The sequence below is a fragment of the Pezoporus wallicus genome, unplaced genomic scaffold (genome assembly GCF_028554395.1).
Source record: "Pezoporus wallicus isolate ANWC-B61680 ecotype Strahan unplaced genomic scaffold, APGP_CSIRO_Pwel_v1 scaffold_2584, whole genome shotgun sequence".
Classification (NCBI taxonomy): domain Eukaryota; kingdom Metazoa; phylum Chordata; class Aves; order Psittaciformes; family Psittacidae; genus Pezoporus; species Pezoporus wallicus.
The window spans coordinates 9525151-9549330 of record NW_026642851.1 but is presented as its reverse complement, the minus strand read 5'-3'; the positions used below and the strand labels follow the sequence as shown (position 1 = coordinate 9549330).

At 38.0% G+C, this 24180-nt stretch overlaps 1 protein-coding gene across 2 annotated transcripts in view; it reads left to right on the top strand.

Annotated features, from left to right (window-relative positions):
- PRTFDC1 (phosphoribosyl transferase domain containing 1) overlaps positions 1-23904 on the top strand; it is a 45813-nt gene extending 21909 nt beyond the window's left edge. The window contains exons 4-9 of one of the 2 annotated variants that reach the window (XM_057432674.1): positions 4551-4616; positions 18072-18089; positions 19472-19554; positions 19955-20001; positions 21905-21981; positions 22610-23904. In XM_057432674.1, coding sequence (XP_057288657.1) covers positions 4551-4616; positions 18072-18089; positions 19472-19554; positions 19955-20001; positions 21905-21981; positions 22610-22657 — 339 coding nt within the window. In that variant the 3' untranslated portion in view covers positions 22658-23904. Of the gene's footprint in view, positions 1-4550; positions 4617-18071; positions 18090-19471; positions 19555-19954; positions 20002-20599; positions 21200-21904; positions 21982-22609 lie in introns of those variants that run through there. The other variant, XM_057432675.1, reaches the window with a different exon arrangement.
- The last annotated feature ends 276 nt before the right edge of the window (positions 23905-24180 follow it).

Genomic DNA, 24180 nt, shown 5'->3' with positions numbered 1-24180 from the left:
ATGAAGCTGTTTCAAAGTAATGGGTCACCCTATGTGAATAGAAGCAGCAAAGATCATGTGCAGTTAATGACAGTTTTAATGGAGAATAAAAAGGTGAGGCCAGAATGAATGTGGAGGTTGAACTCTGCTCTGCTTTAGTGGACATGTTGCATCAAACCTATTGGTGAAATTGTATTTGCTGCTTTTCAAACTGCCAATTGTGGGTAGAAGTCAGAAACCTTACAGGCAGTAATCCTGTTCTAACCATTTTGCTTAGCCATTAGGGAAGGATAAGGGAAGCCTTAGAGATGCTCTATATTCAACAGTTTGAGGTTCTGAGGGGCAACTGAAAGTGATAGTCTGTCAGTCACTTCTTTTTGGTCAAAACCTTCTTAGAAAACTCAGTTATAGGAGATGGGGCGGTGGTGCAAAGTGATAGAGCTGCCCTCACAGGAATCCTCAGGTTGACACACCTGCTGATACAGGGGTAGAAAGCAAAGTAGAAGAGGCCTGAGGATCAAATCTTTCTTTGTTAAGAGTTTCCACAATGAATTTGGGGAGAAAAAGGCAATTATGCTTTTTTCAAAGAAATTCCACATGAACTCTGCAGACTATAATAACTAGATGTGTGATAATGACTTGGTGTTCATATTTCATAATTTAGTTATGCATTCAGTTTGTTGTGTTAGAGCTACTTTTTTTTGCCATGATTAAAGAATCTTTGTTTCCCTGAGCCCAGTATTAGTGTAGCCCAGATTCTATTTCTTTAGAAGAGTAACAGATGTTCACAGTTTGGTGCAATTTTCAGATGAGCAGTGCTGTATATAATAAATTTTCCTGAGACCACCCAACTCATTTCACTTATAACTTGAACTATGTCCAAGTGCTGATCTCAGGAGATGTAAGAGATGTAATAATCCTGTGCCCCACCCAGTTAAAAAGACATTACTTAGTATAGATGGAATTTAAATATCTATATTTCCAATCAACATAGAAAGTAAAAGTTTTATCTTGCATGTCATGAAAAAGGGAGGTTGAAATAGGAACATTCTTGCTTTCATTCATCAAGTATTCATCAGATATGAAGATCTATATTGACAAGGTCTGAATGAAATAAAATTATAATACTAATGAACAGGTGAAAAAGCATAACAGCAAGTTAAAACAATTGAGATTTATACTGGAAAAATGCAGATTTATTAAACACAGGGGAAAAAACAGTATTAAATATAGCTTGGAATGCAGTGTAGGGATGTAGCACAATGCATCCTGTCTTGTTAGAAACAGCTGCAATAACTTTTGTGCTGCATTAACCAAAACATAGTGTGATTTTGGTATGTCTCTATATGGGACATTATATTTAGTGTCAAGCATTTAAGCACAAAAATTGTATTGATAGGGTTTAAGGATTAGATAGGGTTAGAAAGCAAGTACTGAAGAACTTTGGGTGATAGAAAGTGAACTTTATAGGAGACCCAGTCATATAAATTTTGTCAAGGTAGGGGACAACACCTAAAGTGAACAAAGAAGCTCTGAATGACTTGAGACCATGAGATGAAACAAAAAATTCTGAACTGACAGGTACTGAATGGTACTGAATGAAACAGATTTTTTTCTTTTCTAACATTTATCATACTTTATACTTAACATTTAGTGCAGTGTTATCTTGAGATTTATAAACTGAGAACTCAGAAAAAAAGCATTGAGAGGTTCCTATGGCAACCACAGCATGTACATTATCTATATGAACTGTATGGTTACAGTAATGTGACATCATGGTATTGAATCTTGCTGTTTGCAGGTATGTATTTTATAATATGAGTTCATTCATGAATGAAGAGATAGATAAAAATGTCATTAAAACCAATGATCTGACACCACCACCACCACCCCCCCCCCGCCCCCCAAGAGAATTGCTCTCCTGCATGATGCAAATTATTTCTTTAAATTTCTTGAAAGCACCTTGCCAGGAAGGCTCTGAGCTGCATTTTCCTATGCGTTTTTTAGGCACAGTGAATACTCAGCCCTGTCCTTTGACAGCAATCATTCCTCAGAACACAAGGATTTTCGTAATTGTGAGCAGTGGTGGCACAACAGCCAACGTGTGAATGTGCAATTGACAGGATGCTGTGATCCCCCAGCTCTCAATGGCTTTTGTGTTTGCTTAACTGCTTGCCAGCAGTGAAGATGCTATTTCAGCATCTTCCTTTCAGCTGGAGCCAGAAATACCAAATGCAAAGGAAACAGTGCTGCTGTGAAGACTGCTGAAAGAGATCTTTTTTTTTTTTTAAGTTGAAAATAAATTCATTAATCATTGCATCTCGCTGTTACAATTTTTTTTTTCCCCCTCTCTTTTTCAGCTAGCAACTAAGGGCAAACTGCCTCTTCAGTAATTCTTGTGTGTTTGTTGTTAATGGAATTCCAGACTTTCTTATTTGGAAAGGAAGAAATATTTTGTCAGTGCCTTGGTTACACATGCCATGGTAGACATTAGAAACTATCTGCTTTTTATAGTCTTACAACAGTCTTGACCTGAATATGTCCCTGACTTTTCAAGAGTGACCCATCTTGCTCTACAACAAAAGGTTTATGCTTTTAAGCCTGAACTTAAAATCCTCTCTATCTCCACTTTTTATTTAGTTTCAAAATAATTTTCTGAGGATGTCTGTTGGTTTCTTTGCTTTTTATTTATTGTTTGGGATTGTTTTTAATGTTTTTCTTTACAAAAATAAATGTTGAAACTTATATTAGAAAACATATGGGATGTAACCTTCGTTCTTGCTGTAGCTCTGTTTCCCAGGAAACAAATCAGAGCAACATGAAAAGGACGTAAAGCTCCTAGATCCAGTGCAGAAAAGGTGAAGGCAGGTCTAAAAGCCATCTGTTAAGGCAATGATGACTAAGGACCTCTTACAAAGCTGTGGTGGGAGAGTTTATCGGCGAGTGGAGTTTGAAAGGGGAGCCTTTTGGTAGGTCTGCAGTATGCAAACCTGGAGAAATTGTCGTCAGGGCAATTCTGCAGCCTTTACTTACAGGTACTCAGGAAGACTGTATTAATTTAGACAATCCATTCCCATGGGGACCATGAATAGTTCCTGGGGTAGTCAGATTGCTTATGTGTGATCTGACACCTTTGCATAGCTGCAAATGTGCCATGGAAGTCCCTGCACTTCCGCCACATGGGCTGTGAGCATGGGCAGATGCAATTCCCATCTGCGTGGGCATGCAGGTGTAACTGTGCCACATGGCAGGCATATGTATGCCTCCTCTGCTGGTGATGCTTTGGTGCTTTCTGAGGGAAAGAAGAACTGAAAACCGCTTAGCCCAGTGTATCCTCACCTACTTTGTAAGTCCTGCTGTCCTGTTACTTACTTGAGGAAAAATATTTGACTTCAGAGCACTGGGTTTATGAAGTGAAAAAGTATTCAAGTATTGCATTTTTGCCAGTTGTTTGTAATGATAAAGCTTCCTGATGTTGCTAGTAAACTACAGTGCCATGTTGTGGTACTGCAGCTATTATGAAAATTGGACTAATTTTGTCTTCCTATGAGTAGGGAGATTAGATTAGCACATGCACTAATTTGGCAAAACCCCCACATTAACTATCTTAAGTTTTCTCTTGCTTTCTCTGGAAAGTTTGTATAGCCTGGCCAGGACTGTATATTTTTAAACTTGCCACCTTCCTTAAGGCGTCTTTTTAATTCCCTTGAAAGTAGGGCTTCCTTATGTCTCCCTTATATGATCTTAAGTTTGCATGCCATTGGTAATGAATTCGAACTTAGAGCGGGTTGAGAATTTTCCATCAGAATGAATTTCAACTGGAAATGTCTGTAAAAAAAATATTTAAAAAAAAGTCTACTGATTTTGTGGAAAAATACCTTTTCTAATATAAAAATCAAAGGATACCATTCTGTTGTGTTTAGTTTGACCTGATCAACAGTATTTTATTTTACGAAGTTGACCTCAATGATTTTATCTGTGAGTTAGTTGAAAAAGCAAAACCAAAACTCTTGAAATGGTATGGCACACTGAAACTATTCCTGATAACAAGGGATAATGTTTGCAAACTTTTTTCCCTCAAAAAAGTATGGAGTGAATTTCTTCAAAAATAGCTGAGCTCTCTGTGTGAGTGACAGATGTAAGCACATTTTGCCTGTGTTTCTAAAGACTGTTCCAAAAAAAAGAGTGTGCTTACAGGTGTTTGGTCGAGTGTTGAAATGCTTCTGTCCTCCTTTTGTGAAAGGGACAAGTATGTTACTCAACACTTGTCATATTGAGAAATAGCAAGCAAGGAAACATGATTTATTTTAAAAAGAAAGATGCAACTTTTTCTAGTTCAGAAAAGCCTGGACCTCGATGTCAGCTTAAGTACAACCAGATGACAGAAGCCATAAGAACAAGTGAGAGTGTGGTTTTGTCATGCACCAGTACTAATGAGCATGAGAAAATGTTGGTAACCAAGACTGTGAAAGATCTAAACCAAGTTAATGTGTTTATATTTGTATTTTATATTGTATATTGTATTTTATATTTATATTGTAATTTCAAAGTTTGGTCTTTCTGTTTTTCAGAATGATCAGTCTATGCAAGATATGCAGATAATGGGAGGAGATGATCTTTCAAAGCTGACTGGGAAGGTTTGTTAATTTTAAATTTAAGAAAGAAAATACATGCACTAAAAACACTTGAGAAAAGCTGTGTACTTTTGCACATGTCACATACTAACACTGGAATCAAACAATCTGTTAAATTAGAATTATAGAATCAGAATCATAGAATGGTTAGGGTTGGAAAGGACCTTTAGATCATCTAAAGATCATCCAACCCCCCTGCCGTGGGCAGGGACACCTCACACTAAACCATGCCACCCAAGGCTTCGTCCAGCCTCGTCTTGAACACTGCCCGGGATGGAGCATTCACAACCTCCCTTGGCAACCCATTCCAGTGCCTCACCACCCTAACAGGAAAGAATTTCCTCCTTATATCCAACCTAAACTTCCCCTGTTTAAGTTTTAACCCATTACCCCTTGTCCTATCACTACAGTCCCTAATGAAGAGTCCCTCCCCAGCATCCCTGTAGGCCCCCTTCAGATACTGTAAGGCTGCTATGAGGTCTTCACGCAGCCTTCTCTTCTCCAGGCTGAACACCCCCAACTTTCTCAGCCTATCTTCATACGGGATGCTGTAATATGATTGTTTTCAGATTGTAGATGCCTAGAATGTCAGAATGCAGCCCCTCTGTGCTAGTGCAGGCATTTCCCAATGGTTATACATGTACCATCAGTGAGATTGTGGGAATAAATTTGTGCTGGAATGCTTCCCCTGAGCTTGTTTATATTTAAAAGCCTTGGTTTTTCTCCCTTCAGTGGGTACTTGCAGCAAACTGCATGTTGAGTATCCCTGTTGAATTCAGCATATGAGGATAATACTATAGTTTTGCCTACTGTGTGAGATTGAGTTGTGGAACCTTTCACTCAGAACAGCAGTTGGGATTTTTTTCTTCTTTCAACATGAGGCTGGCTGTATGACTGCATTTGCTTTGCACTATGCTTGAACATTCTGATACTGTGAGTGGTTTGAGTCCGTGAAAAAGCTATTTCCATCCAGCCATGATAATAGAAAGTAGTACTGTGAAGAGGAAGGAAGTCTAATTTTATTAGGCAAATGGTTTATGTGGAAAATGGTCAGAAATGGATTTTTACTTTTGCATTAAGTCAACATAATACTTATCTTGTTATTTGTACTGTACGTGCAGTTATTCCTTTATTAGGTGGCACCAAATAATACCAGTTTCTTCAAAGCACTCAAATGTAGCACCAGCAAATTCATCTGTTCTGTTGTACTATAGCACACAAAGAAAAGATTGAAAAGCTTCACTTTATTTCATAAATATTAAATAGGTTTTGATGCAACTAGAACTTAAATGAAAAAAGTGCTGTTATACTTAGAATATTTTAGTGATACGTATGTTCTCAATTTGCAATTCTAAATACTCCTGCTGGGTGTTTGTTTCCAAATTATCACTAAAGCATTAATCATGTTCTTGGGAAATATTAATTCATTTGCTACTAATATTCAAACACTGGAGCTACCTGTTTTACTATGACGATTTTGCATATGTTTCTGTACCTCACAGGCAGAACCATCAGCATGCCTATTCATTTTACCTAACATTTCTCTTTCCCAGATAATTCAAACACTTTCTAAGCTTCCAGGCCCAGCTCCCTCCCCATCTTTATATCCCAAATTTTCTTGATGAATGGTTTCAGTTATTAATATATTTTCCAGGTGTAATCTTTCTAGTATAATTTGAATTCACTGGGGGGAAACATTATTTCCTTTCACAGGACTTCTGTGTATTTTTGTGTGCTTATGTGTTTATAGGAGAGAAGGAAAATTTCACCCCAAGTAGTTCTGTTCTTTCCAAAAATGAAGTAAATTGCTTTCTTTTACTGAAAATCCCTTTTTCTCATTGGCACAGCCCTCCTGTTCCCAGGTATGGAACAGGACATAAAATTTGGCTGTTGGGAGGCTAGGAGATACTTGGAGAGAAGACTTAACAGCAGTATATTTTAAGATTGCTGGGTAAGGAAGCTGGGATCTTGGGTAGGTGCAAAGGGCCTGGGTTGGGTATGAAGGTAGCTGCTGAAGAGGAAGGGAGCCCAGAAGCTGGCTGTGGAGAGAGTAAGCAGAGCAGGAAGGGAGGGCTGGGACTGCCAGGGGAACAGACTTGCTGGAAGGGCATATTGGGTGGTTGTTTGAATGTGGGGTTGTGTGTGACACAGCTGATGTATGAATAATTAAGTAGCATTTTCACTGTAACACATGAGAAGGGGGTTTCCTTAAGACTTACTTTACTGATTGAAGAGCTGGGCCACAAAGCTTGAGCTCAAATCTTCATACTTTACATGTCTAAAGTTGGATATATGAAGGAGTGGCCTTATGTCCACAGATGCCAACTCCTCCATCTGTTGTTGACTTAAGCAATTAGTGCAAGTATTCAGCACATTTTACTAATCAGCCATTTGCAGACTGATTCAGAGCCTCCTACAGTCAGTGTAAATCTTTCCTTGAAGTGTTTTTTAGTACCTTAGTTTAGCTGCTGCCTCATAAAACTGCTAGCTTTACTAACCATTCAGAGTCACTGAGTGAACTAGTGGAAGATTTAATGATAGAATTCAACTTTCCTGCTTTTAAGTGAGCTACGTGCTTCTTCTGCCTGCTTGGAATACTTACTAAGAAAAGATTGTAGTTAGATTGAAAAATTAATACGCCAGGTTAAGTCCCATTAACTTAATGATTATGGAAGGTGTTTTCAGAAGTGCCAGCATGAGTTTGGAATGGAAAGTTCCATTAAGTTTCTGTAAAGTTCAAAAGCATCAATAACATAAACAGTTTTGTAACCTGCAGAAAAAAGATTCTGAGCTTTTGATCTTAAAGTGCTCTTCATTAAGTAATAATCTCTGGAACCTTGGCTAGCCTATAATCTTAGCGAACAACTAAATCTTTTCTGTGTGCTATTTATTACTGGGGAAAAAAAAGATTATTGAGCATATTCATGAATATGCTAATCTAGAACAATGTTTTTTCTGAAGAAGCTTAAATAAAGCAAAAAAAATAAAAACTAATTAAAAAGAGGCTGTTAAGGATAATAGCTCTTCAGAAGGAAAAATATCTCCTCTGTACTTCTCTACAATATGCTTTTGTATATACAAATATTATAAGCCTGGGAAACATGTATAATGATCCAAACCATGAAAAAAGAGAAATATTTCTGAGAGGAGAGTTAGCATACAGACCCCAACTGTTACCTGAAAAAAATCATCCATGATATGAAATTCTTCTTCTGTGAAGAAGGTCGCAGAGTCAAGAATGAATCACGAATAAAGGTGCTTGAAGAATGAGTCCTGGTAATGGCTTTGAGACACTAATACTTTGAAACTATTCATTTCTATGCAGAAAAAATATAATTTCAGAATCTCTCCTTTAATGATGGAAGTGGTGAACATAAAATTTTTCAGTAGTTGATTTCATAGTTAAGTAGCTGCTTAGTTTTCAATTACTTTAAAGCTGAAATGCTCATTTGGGTTAAAATTATCATTAATATTTGTAAAGAGAAATAAATTTCAAAAAATGGAGAGATAATTAATAACTGTCCAGAAAACTAAGGGCACTGTTTCAGAGTAAGTTGACTGTGGAAATTTATGTAGATGAGGTGAAAGAACAAATAATATAACCCTGTATTAATACTGTAATCACATTGTATAATACTTTAAAAATTCATAACATTTTGAAGTATTTGTGGTATTTAAACAAAGTACATTTTAAAACATCTAGAAACTTCAGTAGATTCAGCTGCACCAGAGTTACGAGTTATCACTGCCGTTTACCTCTTATACTTGTATTGGTATGTATTTTACCCCAAGAGCTTTGGAGCTGGTTATGTAGTCCAGAGTTTCTACCTAAAGGAATCACTGTGTATATCATTCCTTATGTAATATGTCCTGTAACCTTTCAAAAAAGCTCCTGTACCACTTTGACATGTCTTTTTGCAAATGAGACAAGTTGGACAAAATCATAAACTTAGTCTATATAATTTTGCATTTAATTATTTCAGTGGTGTAATGTATTTGATGTCAAAATTAGATCCATATATTTTTGGCATTATCACTATTTCTGCATAACATAGAATGTGGACAAAATCTTTCTTATTTGATAGGTTAATAAGAACTTCCAGATAAAACAAAGTAGTTATGTAGTTAGTATGGTAAAATTATGAAGCCAGTGAACTTCTGATATTCCATCTGTCTGTAATATGGATCAGTGATTATTATCTTCTCAATGAATCCCCTTGTTCATATTAAGTAAATCTCATTGACACTCAGTGGTTTTAGCATTTTTAGAGAAGTGTAGCAATAATCAGCATAGTGTAGTAATCAGTAGTGATCAAGAAAGGGAATGTCTTATATTCTCTTTGCACTTCATTGAGTTAGACTGAACACTCCATCAGTATTCTGAAGCTCCACTAAAATGATTGATCAGCTCATATCAAAACCAGGTTTCACTCAGAGGAAGATATCCACCGTGCAGTACTCCTCACTTTCTTCTGGCAGGATTTGTGCTATAAAATCTCCAAACTTTCCTTATACACTCACCTACATCAATTTATCTATTGTCTACCATTTTCTTGCCCCACTTGTCATACAGGAAGATGTTCCAGGAACATAATGCAATCTCATGTTCTTTTCTTATGGTTAAGTTCTCTTATTCTACTGAACCACTTTCTCTGCATGTCCTAGGTTCTCACAACAGTTTTGAGAGCTGTTTCCCTAGTATTCTCCTAAGTGTGTTAGCATTTCAGTATTTAATATGGCAGCTGTGTAACACATATTATCCTCTACTTCACCATTCTGAGTTTGTTTCTCAGAATTCTGTTAGTTTTATACTTATTATTTTTTCTCCATCAGTATTCACTGCCTTGACTAATGTTGTACTTTCTCTCCCTGTATGCATTCCTCTCTGGAATAATGCCCAGAAATTTGCAGAAAAAAAAAACAATTAATTCACTTTTGAACATTATGTACATAAGAGACTATATAACAGTGGAGGGATACAAAATCCACTATATGCTTCTGCAATAGTCATGTCCTGCACTCATCTCTGCATCTTACTGTATTTGTAGCAGATGTGCAACCTTGCTTTTTCATCTTTTCAAAGGTTAGTTTTATGTGCCTTGAAACATTCCACATCTTCAGTACCTCTACTTAACTGCCATCTTTTATCACTTTTGTTGTTCTGCTTTTTTTCTTAATTAAATTTTATACTGTCTGCTCTTCTGACAGTTGCCATCCTTACGTGCTTTTTCCACAGCAAAAGACACTGGTTTTTTTCCTTCCCCAAAGTCGATCACCTTTCTTTGCACTTCTTTCTTAGGTAATCTGGTCTACTGCTTGTCATTATTTACTTATTTCGGTGTTGTTTTGGAGGAAGGAAAGTACAAAGAAAACTTTCCAGTCTTGCTATCCCATTTTTCACATGGGCTCTGCTCACTCATTGTCTACCTGCTTCTACATCATACGTGTTCGTAATTCTGTTGATTTAATCTGTGTCCAGAAAATCCTCTTCCAATTCCAGATGATCAGAAAAATACACTTTTCCCCTCAAATAGAAGATGGAGACAGTGATCCATTCCTGCATTACCTTTAGATAGATTATGGTAATTTGCTCTACTTCTGGTGCACAACAGAAGCATGATATAAATATGGCTGTAAGCAGAGCATGTGTGTGTACAGCATTCGACACAATGCTCTCTACGAGCAAAGCATCAGTGAGAGCGTATCATCATGCTCCATTATGTCCCTTACTCTGTTAACTCTTGGAGGAACTGAACTAGTTTTACAGACTTACAGAAGCTGGAGTCTGTGTGCGTATACTCTTAACACACTGACCAAATTGCTTCCATCAACAGCTGACACTGATCAAACTGAGTCTCTAAAAAAAAAATAACGGTTTTGAGAGATGGTATCTGTCCTTTCAGGAAGGCCCTAAGATGTGGATAAGTCCAGCAGAAAAGATTAAACTCAGACATTCATGACCTTTCCTAGTACCCTGTAGAAAGCTCCTACTGATTTGTTCAGTTTCTCAAAAGTATTTTATATTATTTTCTAACGTCCTGATGAAGTGTTAGGATGCATGGATTTTGCTCCTGTGCATACCATAAAATGATTTCATTTCTAACAGCAGTCCATGTAGCTTTCTTTGGACCTCTTCACTGAAACTCGATACATAATTGTTTAACCTTTGTTTGCTTTGTTGCTATGTATTTTCTACCCTTGTAAGACCACCATTACAACCATACTAAATAGGATGAAAGGTCTGTCTAGACTTGTATCACGTCTAGGGAAAAGATACAAGACACACAGCAAGAACAGAGACTTCCAAAATCTAGTTATATGTGGACTATCATTTATAATACATCCAGTGCTAGAATTGTTATCCATGTCTGTGTCATCTCTTTGTAACTCCAGTTATGCCTTTAGTCCCACGGATTCTATGGCAAGGAGTTTCATATTTAAGTAACCTGAAAAAGTTCTTGTTCTTTCTTTTAATCTTGCTACCTGCTCACTTTCAATGAGCTTTGCAAGACTGATGTAAATGTGCCTTTTTGAATTGCTTCCTTAAAAAATTCTGAAAATCTTGCCACATTAAGGTTAATTTCCTTTTATTTTCTTCTTTTTTTTTTCCAGTAATTTGTTCTGATCACAAACAGAGCTTTGTTTAAAGATCCCTATATTTTAAGGTCCACAAGTGCCATTATATTATGTCTGAACTTCTATGCAATTAGATTGAAGGGACCCAAATGATAATTTCATCACTGTGCCTACAGTTTCTCTTTTGAGCTACCAACTAATTTGATTTCAAGACTTGATGGAGAAGCCTCCATACTTCAGGCATGTTTTACCAACAGTAAACTGTCATCATTGCTAAAATGGTGAGCCTAATTTTCTCTTCTGAATTTGGATAGCTTTTTGCCTTTCATTGTTGCCTTTTTTAATACCTTTGCTATTAGATTGAGCAGCTTGCTGTTATCAAATTTACATTGCCATATGGTTGCATATTTGCCTATCATCCAGTCATTACTTAAGTGTCTTTTAGATAAACTAATACATTGGGAGGCTGCTGTAAAGTACTGGCATACTGTAGGATGTAAATGAGACAAGGTTTGAAGGAAGAATTAATAATAGGAAATTAATTCTAGGCAATTGAATTAGTTGGAAGAAAGAAAATCTCAAGCATGCAGGTCCTTCTGTTGGTCTTAACAGAATCAGCACGCTTCAAGCTAAGTTACATATTGGGAGAAACTCCTCATTATAACCTATTATGATTATTTAACCTATATAAAATTATATAACCTATAATCAGACAATTTGGGAGAAAAAAGTGATTGCCCTACATGATCACCTGCCTTATGAGCAGAGGGACAGATAAAAATGTTAAGAATTGCTCTGAGCTAAAATAAGAGAGCAAATTATCAGCTGTGGAACAGTGATAAATGAGGTGGAGGTCAGCTGCAGTGGAAGATCAGAATGCGCTGTAAAGCCAGTGTTATATCGAGTCATGATTTCTGGTGCATACAGCAGTTCTGGATGTTTGTTCCCAGGCTCAGCTGTTGCAGGTATTTTGTGGTCTCTCTGAGGTTGTGGGCTGAAAGGTCAAAGTTCTTTTATGAAAAATGTTCTCCCACTGGGAAGTGGGCTGTTAATAAAATAAGAGCTATTACTTCCTGCTACAAACCTGACTTCACTGTAAGCTGGTTTTTTTCCAGGTCTCAAATCCTTCTTCTTTTCTCAGTCTTAAGTTCTCTCTGGTTTGGTTTTGGACTTTTTTAACAGCTTTAAAAAAAAAAAAAGAAAACGAAAATGTGTATGCTGATTTATTCTGCTGATTTATGCTGAAACATTTAAGGAGAAAGTACCCTCTTTGTGTACCTACCTGAGTTTTGTGCTGTACATGCAAGGGCTGTGTTTGCCCTCTTAGCTGTAGTATTGCAGTAAGTAAGGTTATTTATTTGATTACTTAAGTAGAGTTTCTGCTTTCCAGGAAATACTCCCCCCTTCTAAATATGCAACTTAGCATTTTATCTTGTTAAAATCTTACATTTTCTGTGAATTCAAAGACAGCCTTCCCCTCAAACTTTTACGCAGTGCTAATTTCAAAGCACTGCTATTGCACAGCAATTTCTCCTTTGAAGTCTTCTGAATGGAACATAAAACCAAAATCCAGAAAAAAAAAAGTTATCCTTTTCCAGGAAGGTGAAAAATAGTTTCCATAGTACTAAACACTGTCAGGCAGGAGGCTTACATGATCTCATTACTCTGCTTGGTCTTGTTAGCTGACATTGTTCCATTTATGGCTGACCTGTAGGAAGGTAAACAATGGAAATGTATTGACTCAGTGCTGGAGTATTTTTCAGCTTATTACAAGTTAGGTTTTTTCTTATATGTTTTATAATAACAGCCTACTTTCTTGCCATGTGTACGCTCCTGTGGCTTTGAAAACCAGTAAACTAATAGATTTTCAATGTTTCCAGATTTCCAGTCCATTATTAAAAATTTTAAAACTCACAGATATATTGACATTTATTATAAAAGTGAAACTGTGTCTCTTTAACACGTGAGACAAATTCACATGGAGTGCAGGGATTAGAAATTATTTGTTCTTCATTTTATATAGTACTAATACTGTCAAAAAACTCCTGCTTTTTCCAGATGTCCCTAGACATGCTGCTATGAACTGTTCTAATACTGTCTGAAAAGGGATATGCACAAAAAAAGGGACTGCACAAATTTTATTGTTGTGTACCTGCAGCTCACACCACAAATACTATTCCTGCTCAGTACAAATGTCCATGTGCAGAGCCACAAGTTGTGTGCACCCTTATCACTCAAAACTGGAGAATGTTAAAATTCACAGCACCCTTTGCACTTGACACCACAGAGTACAATTTTAGGACTGCTTTTACGGGTCCTTCCCAACTTCAGATATTCTATGATTCCATGATTCTACTTTGCACCAGCATACTTCCTGCCAGATACCTGGTAGAAGCATCTGTAAACACAGGATGAATCACAGTCATCCTTATCATCAGCTCCCAACCATTCCTCTGATCCATCACCAGCAATGAAAGTTCCTGATTCTCTTGCAACGATTCAGTAGAAAGGTGTTTCAGTCTCTGAGAGTTGAGCCATAGCCCTTTCTTTATTTGGACTCCATAAGAAATCTCTCCAGGACATATTTTAAAAACCTGACTGTTCTCTGTTTCTCACTGTAAGATATATTAGTACCATTATTAGATTTCTGGACATACTTCACGACTGAAGCAATTGTATTGGTGAAGATGGCTCTACTTGGAAATTAAGCCATCTTAAGTCTAGTCAACATGTCAGTAAATATTCCTATTTCCTGTTCTTCAAGCTCCAAAAATGGACAGAAAATACCAAGTGCATGCCAGAAGGCTGGATTGTTTTTCTTTTCATGTGGTTTCCTGTTCTGAAATTGCCTCAGATATGTCTGAAAGGACAAAACAGTCTTGATCTATGTGGTAAAGGAGCTTCAAACACACTTGAAAAAAAATCTTTAGCATCCTTTAGCTTCCTATTGTTTGCCCAGCTGTTAGTTACTGCTGTAGCACCCCAAGCTTATGAGTTTCACTAGTCTCCTGCCCACCAGGTCACAGGTGGATTTCATGGTGAAGCTAAGTAGTGTCCTTCACGTAGCTATGACCTTTCACAAATGTGCTGGATGAAGCCAGCTGTGCATTTAAGATGGTGGTGACATTGCATTCTTCTTATATCTTTTTCTATCCGTCTGCTCAAGGATAAGTTAATCTATTTCAACCCGTTTTAGTTACACACCACCACTCTCTAGCCTTGGATACTGTATATCAAAATATTTCTTGGCAGTTTGCTCCTCTACTAGTCTGCTATGCCATCCCTTTTCTGGAACCCTTCCATCAGTAGCCTGCTTCAACAGGAAGGGGAAGGGAATAGGCAGCAATAAAGTCAGTTTCCCAGCACATCATGTTGTTTTGTAGGAGATGGTTCCTGGTACGAGAGGATGGCAAAACAGTTTGCATTCTTTCAGTCATAAGCAACACTTAAATATGATGACTTTAGTCACAGTAACCCTGCCTAATCAAAACAGGGATTAATGTATCACTCTCAGCAATCAGAATGCCTGCTTATTTATATATACAAAATGTTTTCATATCTAAATATTTTGTGTGGCTTTTCCACTACCCACCTGCTTACATACAGGATTTCTCCATAGCATAGAAGATCCTCCTCAATGTTTTGAAAATCATATGTATGATCAAAACGGAGTCTGTGTTTCCTGACCTAGGCAGTTGCCTGATTCAGGGGACTTTCAAAGGACCAAATCTCCCAGTGTATATCATTTGCAGCTGTTGGACTGCTTGACTCTGAGGAGAAGAGGCAATTAACAACAGAATGCTGCTCAGACAATTCTAGGGTCTGCCAATATCCTTCTTTCTCAAGTTAGTCAATAAATATGAGATCTTACACTTCAGCTGAAGTCATGCACAGGTGACTATCACTCTTGTGGCCAGACAAGCCCTTCAGGCATGTCTGGATCCATGTTAGTCTTCTTTCCTTCACTTGAGTCATTTGTGATCAGGAAATGTAGACAAGATTAAATTTCTATTAGACAGACGTATAACTGGTTGGAAAGCTGTTCTCAAGAAACAGTTAATTATGCTTCACTGTCAGACTGGATGTGTTAAAGCATGTTCTCCAGGGACTATACAATATTTAATTCATGATTGAAAAGATGGAATTAGCATTTACTGCTAGTGATACTACCTGGGAAATACTACAAGATGATCTGAAGAAATTATTTTAAGAATTTGGTTCAAAGAATGACATGTAATGACAATGAAGATGAATAGTAACTTCTGTGTTTATATAGAAGTAATCTTTTGCATAAACGCAGGTGAAGAAGGATTGACAAAGCAACAGGTCTGAACTGGAGATGATAGGTGGATCACAAGTTGCACATGAGACAACATCATACCTTCATAAAAGATGTACTAGAATGTATAGAAAGCAGTATTATTTGTAAAGCATATAAAGAGGTTCTTTTATTCTTCTCAACACTGGAAAAGGCTTCTCCCTGGTTTTGGGCACCACAACTGGAGAAGGATTCTGAGCAACTGGACAGGTTCCAGAGGAGAACAAAAGAATGATCAGAAAGCTAGGAAATCTGATTTGTGAGAAAATACTGAATAAATAAGGCTTGTTTAATCTGAAGAAGAGGAAACTGAGGCAATACATCTTCACTCAGGCAGCAACCAGCCTTTGCTGCACCTTGACATAGCCTGCTAATGCAGGGCTTGGCAGCCCTCTGCCGTGTCAGTTTTGGTATGTCCCATCTCATGCCATAGCTGCTGGATAGGACTTGTCACTAGAAGATCTGTGCTTTTCCTTTGGGAGGAAACTCCTTGTTAACAGTATGAAGAGCAGCAAGAGATGCACAAACCTGGCAGAATAGGTCGTGATGCTAAGCTGATGTCAGTTCAACTTCTCTTACCCGGTGTCGCTCACAGTCATCTTGGACTGCTTGCTGATACTACAGGATTTCATTTCCGTCTTCAGTTCTAGTGACATTCTTTCCTTGTCAACTCTTCTGCTCTCTCCCTGTATCATATATATGTGTGTGTATACACACACATAAATATTTACATGTATTACCAGCTGTTCAAGTTCCCTAGGGGATGGTTAAACCATTACTCCTGCACTTAATCTTCAGGTGTCCACTGACTGCATCAAGTGATTTGCTTATGCCTCAGACCCAGGTGTCCTGGGCTACTCTTTGGAAGTGTTTTTCCTAGTTATGACTTCATCCAGGAAGCCAAATGAGAATCAAACCCTTACTGGCTCCAAACGGCTTCCTTCAAGAAAATGTGCACACCTGTCATAAGCATCTCCTGAACATGGTTTTGGTCTCTTCATCTTACTTAGAGGACTGACATACTGCCATTCTTTCTTGAGGGAAGAAACCTCTAGAGGCAGGGCATCTTTGGACTTGTTGTTAAGAGGCCTTTGACTTTTTACCTCCACAGGACTAGGTCTTTCAGATCCAGAGTTGTTTGTGTCAGCAGCTGAGAGGTTGAAAGTCAGGAGTGCTGAGCAGGATAACCACCAGTGAAACCTGTTATGAAAACACCAAAATGGAGCCACCCTCCAAGATTAATACACATTCCACCAGAGCTCAGTCTAAATTAGTGGCTTTCTTGAGCGATATCTCCACTGCTGACACCTGCTGTACTACTACTGGGAGTTCCCTCCACACCTTTACCAAGTGTTTTTCCATTTAAGAAACGTCCAGGTATAATACAGTGTGTGGTAACATGTTTCTGCAGTGGTTGATGCATGAAGCATGCTATGTCTTCCTACCAAGCACTGTGATTGTTAGGAGGAACTGCAAGTATGAATATAAATATGGATAATCTAGATTAATAATTTCTGTTTTGAAGATTAAAAAAAGATGTACAATGTACCTATCCGTTAAGGAAAGTGTCTAAGGTGTGCTGTTAATGAGCACACTCCCTTCACACACTTGATTTCCATGGTGTTTGAGTCATTCTCAGAACTCAGCCTTGGGATTCTGTGACTCAAAAGGACGTTAGACCGTCTCCATGTTATGTACATAACAATGCCAGCAAACCTGAGAGAAAAGAATTAGATTGTAAGCTAGTCTGGTGAATACTGCATGGATATGAAACTGTCATAGTTTTATGGGATGTACAATGTGTGCATGCATGCAAGATGTATACGTACATACATAGATATAGGTATTTGTGAAATTACTTTCCTCTTGCTATTGCAGATTTCACCTCAGAAAGTAGATCATAAAAGACCACTCTTTTGAACATGCACATGATAATGCTCATTAACAAATAGATTTTTATTTCTCCTAATAAGGACATGACTTATTACTGCTTTTGATAGAAGTCATTGTGATTCCTGAAACCATTTCAGCAAAAAGATCAGCCTGTGTGATCATGCTGTCTTCACATCACTGCTCTTGACTGGACCACTCCCCTTCTCTTCAAATAATACTATTGATTTCAGCAGCAGTATTTGAAGAAAAAGAGCGTGAAGGGAGAAAGAGAATGTGTGGCACAACTTAGCCTGTAATCCTTTACTGTGAGGTTTGTGGGAGGTGGAAGGGAGGAAGAGCATTTATTTCTGAGTAAGAATATTATTGCTGTCGTCTCATTAAAATTGGAAATAGTATTTTAGTGAACTATTTGGTACACTCTAGTACACAGGCAGGTGTACTGGAATGAAGATCATCCCATTTGGGATGCACAGATAGGGTAATCTAGATAGAGCTGAATAAAGTGGTAGCCCCTGACTGCAGAGATTGATCTTATTAGCGCACAAAAATGAAACAGGAAACTTCTTGTGTCCTGCCGTGTTGCATTATCTTCATTTCACTTTTCCAAGCATTTGTTTCTTTTAGTTTCTGAATAGTGTGTAATTGTGTTCCTTTTTGTTTGTTTCTTTCAGAATGTCCTCATTGTGGAGGTAAGTTGGGTGCTTATGTCATATTGTACTTGGATAAAGTTACATAGTCAAGTCGTCATTGTGTGTTCAGTATCTAAAACCGTCTGTGTTTATAGTTCTTCAGCTGGGAGGTGGTGAAGAGGGAGAGGGGTTGATTTGCTTAATGACATCTCAGTCTTCTTGCAACTGCGTAACACTGCATTGCTGCCTCTCTAATTGGTACTCTGCCTTGTGATACCAGGGAGTCTTTGTTTCTACCTCATTTGATTTGTTCTTCCCATGGTTTCACCAACTCCTGTTCTGCAAGTTGTTCTGTTGCTTAGAGGACAATGAATCAACTGCTGTGATGCCCTGCACTTCGCAGCTGCATAACTTTGAAGCAGTAGCATAGCCCTGCATGTGCTTTTACAACTGCAGGGTTGTTCACACACTGGTTGAGAATGTCAGTCATTCTCTCAAGTCCCACTCCTTAGCACTGCATCCCGCAGTGTCTCCTGGGGAAGGCCCATCACAGGTACATTGCTGGTGTAAAGCAACAGATTTTCAGTTCTAGAGAAAAAGAATGTATCACCTCACCAGTGCTGCAAATTCTCTCTTAATTAATGTAGGTGATTCTCTTTCAAATCGTTGGAAAAGCAACTGGGATGGTTAGAGAGCACATCAGGCCTGATGTGCTTGTGTGGGAAGTAAGCTGGACAGCATAATGAAATGTCTTTTTTAGCAGAGGTGGGGAAAAAGGTCATCAGCCACAGAGATGGCTGATTACCTGCATAGCTGCTAGGAGCTCCATGTTTGATAATGCTTACTGAAATGAAAAACGTCCACAGCAAATTTTGTTAATGGTATTAGACAGCTGGGGTGCAGTGGTCAAAGTGAAAAATCCACACCCAGAGAGTTCAGGACCAGCAGCTGCTCTCTACAAAATGGTTAATTTTGTAGTCAGGTATCTACTGATCTCATTCAGATCAGGTTGGGTACAGCAGCTCTGGAGAGCACTCATATGTGCTGGACTGATAAAACAACAAATAGGACAGATATAGCTCTGACATGAAGAGATGTTGACATATTGTAATCTTGAGCATAGTATGAGAAGTCTGATCCCTGCAGCCTTGCAGTGCCCAGTAAAGTCATCTCCAGTTCCATATTACATCTCAAGTACTAGAAACATAGCCGTTTTCTAGAGGAAGCGGGCAGTCCTTTAACTGGTTATGTTGTGAGTAGAAAGTGCTTGCTTCAAAGAGTGTGAGCTCAGTTATAGCCTTTTTTGGAGCGGCTTGCAATGTACTGGGAAAAATACATCATTTCCACAGAATAAGAAGGTGGAACTGCTCAGTCATTGCCCAGATTTCCTCTTTTCAGCTTTCCTTTGTTTTTTACTTGTTCTGTTTTTCATGTTTTGTAAGGATATTGTTGGAACTGGAAGGACTATGAAGGTTCTGCTTAATACTATAGAAAAATACAAGCCAAAAATGATTAAAGTGGCAAGGTGAGTAAATCACAAAACTTAGTAATTAATTAGTCGCCCATATTTCCCAGTGGAGGTTCCCATTCTGAGATCCTGCTTTAATTTGATGCTGTGATTGCATGGGGAGCTCTGGAGTGGAGCTTCCTGAGTCACTAAGAGGAGGGTGGAGGAAAGGAGAGGAAATGCTCTTGTATTGTTCTGCAGTGGCAATGACCCTTCAGCCATTTAAGGCTGGCACTGATGGACTTTGAAGGGGAGCACACCCATTATTTCCCTGCCATCAGGACATTGTTGGGAGAAGCAGAACAAGAACAGTGATTCACATGGTTCAGAAGTTTGTTGGTAAAAGGAATAGGTTTTATGCTTGTTATTCAGGTAAATACCTAGTTTTACATGGGGTTTCTTTTGTTTTTAATTACAGTTTGTTGGTGAAAAGAACATCTCGGCCTGATGGGTACAGACCAGACTGTAAGTATCTTTGTGAAAATCTGTACATGACAGTACAAAAAGTTAGCACTTTTTCTACCACTGCCTTTAATAACACTCTCTGGACTGCTGGAAGCATTTTAAAGTATCAGTTGTCAATGGGACCATGGGATGCAATGGAAGGATTTGTATAATTGTGGTTTGGAAAGCCTAGCCTCCTTATAGTCTGATGTTTTCTGCAGAGTACTAACTTTATAGGGAAGTTATGAAAGCATTTAATTTTGTCCGTAGAAGGTGAGTGCTTTATCTTCTGTGTCTGAAAACTATATGGAAAAGAAAGTCCACTTCTTCCTTTTCTTCCTCACTGCATCTCATTGGAGGAGCTGCAGGATTGATTCCATCTGAACATGAGAGGTGTTTGATAATATCAGTGATATTACTATAATTAGATCCCACTCTCCAAAAAGCAAAAGATAGACTGGGCTTTTTAAACTTCTTCCTGCTGCTCTGTTTGTGTCACACCAGCACCAGTTATCTCAGAATTATTGGTACTTGTACTGTGCTATGATGAAGCCATAAGTGGAGCTATACCAAAGCTATTGTAATTTTAGATTTACTAGAATGAATGATTTAATAACAGGTATGTGGCTAAATACTGAAAATAATAGATCCATCTAGAAGAGATCAACCAGTATTTGCTACTGAAGAAGGCTGTGGTCAACTGAGCTGGGGAGGAGGGTGGAAGGAGAGTAGGCAGGTGAGTACCAGGAAGCAGCCTGAAGGGCTTTGATTTGGATTGTGGGAGGAAGGGAATCTTTATGAAACAAAAGTTACTTAATGTTGGGCATGGCACTGTGGTTGTAGCCCAGTAATCTGAACTGTGACCTAAACATTTGTTGTACAACTTTTATACAGTGATATTTTTAACATTTAGAATTTAATCCAGTTAATTTAAGTGTACATTTACCTGGATTCGCGAATGTTAAACACATTAAAAATGCAATTAAATTACTTCATGAAGAGTAGTTTAATATTTTTATGTAGTAACTTGTAAAGTGAAACAGGTTTTATCCTTTTTTATTCATATGGTGATGAATTTTATAAAGCATCAAAGATCTCCCTTGTAAATCACTGACAGTGGTGTGTCAGTTCCTCACCCAAGTTTATGATTCCAAAGTGTCTATTACCCACAATTTTTAACAATGGAACAAATTCCTTACTTGAGTATGTGTAAAATCTTATGCTGACCTGCTTTTGTGTCCATAAGGCTGTGTTTTGCTCTAGTTACTTAGTGAACCATTTGGAGAGTCTTGTTTTGTATAATGCTGATGCTGCACAGACTTTCGCCACAAAAAGACACATGCCTGTGCTTAGCTGCAAGTGTGTGAATTGTATGATTCAGCTACGCTGCACGCATTTACTTTTTCAAGCATATGCATGAGTCTTCAAAGGTTGGGCTTTAAGAAGCATTTCACATGTTTTGGTAGCATAATAAGCAAAATTGGTTTTGCTGATCTCAGAAGAAAATGTATAAATCTCTGAAAGTTACTTCTGAATTAAAATTGTACATTGTTTTCATCATTAGCGTGATACTGGACAGTTGTCACCACACTCATAAACTAATGGAGCTTCCAAATGTAGGCAGAGTTTTTCAGCTCTGATTTTTGGCTTCCTTCCACAATGTGTCTGTTGTGCCAGTGACAATTGTACACAAGTCTCCTACTCTCCACTGCCTATTCAAATCCTTGTCACTGATGGGAACTGTGAGTGAAAACTGATTATAGGGCTACTGCTGACCTTGATGTATCAGAGTCAAAAGCAATATAACCTCAACTGACTGCATAAATCTATAGTTTGCTTGTCAGAGAACCAACACATGGCTTTAAAGGCTATATAATTGCCACTGATCCTGTATTGATGGTGTTTGTTATTTGTCTCAATACAGATTACGGATTTGAAATTCCAGATTTATTTGTGGTAGGTTACGCCTTAGACTACAACGAGCATTTCAGAGATCTAAACGTAAGTTTCTTCTTCTTCAAAAAAAAAAATTTAAAAATCATTGGTTTACTTTTTCAGGGTGTCTTAAATACTCTGTAATTCACCTCATCCCTCGAGCCTTAATGTCATGGCTCAGGGAGTGTAGAACTTCCTGAAAAACCTCGAATAATCCAAAGGAGTGACTGCTCAGCACTGTGAATGCTTTCTTGCCATCTTTTCCCCCTAAAAGCAGAAGTCATACCTCCGCTACACGTCTGTCTTCTGCGAGCCTAGGGCTTCACTGGTCCACCATTCCAAGTGTTGTCCAGAAAGAGTAGTAAAAAGTGAAACATGGCTACAGTTCAAACAGGTTTGGACTTTTACTGCTATGTGGCCTGCCCCTTTTCTCAGTGGGATGATGACAGAAAAATGTGCAAGCCTTGCCTTTGCTTCCTGTGGTACTCCCAGGAGTGGACCTCAAAGCTGGGAACTGCAAGTGGGAAAACTTGCAGTAGCTAGAAGGAGAAACCAAAATTCAATTTGAGGTCTGTGGAAAGGAAGAGGTAATTACAAGATCATTAGATTGGTCAAGCAAAAGTATTTCTGAACAAATCATTAATTAATAATGTCATCAACTATGCTGTTGCAATCAGTGTTGTATTTTTTTCAGCACATATGTGTTATCAATGATCATGGCAAAGCAAAATACAGAGTCTGAAGCAGTAACATCCTCGCCTGAAGATTTGTAAGGTCAGTGAAGCAGAAATTTGACTACACTCCCTCAAGCATCTCCCAGAAGAACACTTCAACTGGCTTGTGTTTCTTTCAACTCAATATAAGGGGTTTACTCTAGAGATACTGATTAATATTTACAGAAGTGAGAGCTTTTATCTAAAATGGGGAGTAGAGGGCTTTTAAAGCTATACCTTTTTAAAGTATTAAAATCACCACGTAAGTTGCCTTTTGACTCATAATTTGTCTGTTTCAAGTCTCACTGTGAAAGCATCTTTTCTTTGCTCAGTCCATCATTCTACCATTGCAATTCATGTGCTTCACCGTGTTGCATAAGATAATTCAAAAGTACCATTCTGCATTAAGATTATTTTACAGAATTTTATTGACTTCAGCATCCCTTTAGTCTTAGTCAGATATGCTGCTGCCAAATTGAAAGCATTATTTTGATTTAATTCCACAATTCAGAAGTTTCAGCTGACACTGTATGTTACATGGTCCATTTATGTATGAGCTGGTCCACGTCTAGCAGCTCATTACTGCCCCTTCCTAACCGAAGTTTTAACTCTCAGAATATGCTAAATTAGAGTGCTGGTACAAAATGAACCTCTGCAAGACACTGTTGAGGTGAAACTGGAAGATGCCATTGTGTTGGTATATTGCATAGCCGTGGATGTAACCTGCTGAATGTGTTGAATTTTAATCAAGACAAAACAATGCCAGGCATTGTTTCTGCATGGTATCCTCTTACTTCTATAGGACACAAACAAATGAAAACATTAACGTAGTGTTCTCCTGTGAGTATATTCTTAATTAAACCTCATTAAGCACAAAGGTTTAATGCCAGTCAGATAATGACTCACTTATGATTTGATTTTTGTAGCATGTCTAAGTTGAGATTTTTTGTAACCAGATTTCACAGTGTTGGAGAAGACAAAAAAGAAAAAAATGTATAGGAAAACATAGAAAACCAGTTAATGCAGGAATACTGTAGACTCTAGAGGTTATTTCCTTCCCTTATACATGGTGTTTGAAGAACTTTGTTAATCTACATGCTGTGTTAAGGGTGAAAAGATTAATTCTGTACTGTATGTAGTTGTTCTCAACAACTTCCCAAGGGAAGCCAATGCAAAGTAAGTAGGTGTGCATCAGTGGCTCTGAACTATAAGATGCCAATTGTTGTAAGAGGCTTCAGGTTCCTTTAAACTAATAAAATAACATTAAGAACACTTATTACATTGCACAGTTGTTTATCTTCCTGCTTCAGCGTATTTCACATGTCCTGTAAAAGCTCCTCAAAAATATGCACTTAACTGGTAATCTAAACATCCCTTGTGTATGCATCCTGGGGCTCACAAGCTATTGTTATTTGGATAAAATCCATGATGTTAATGCAGTGAAGAAGATAAAAGAGTTATTGTGATTGCTAGAGAAATCTTCTTTATTCTTTTCACCTAGATTATAAAAGAGTTCTGTGGAGAAGGTTTCCTTCATAGAGCAACTTCCTTC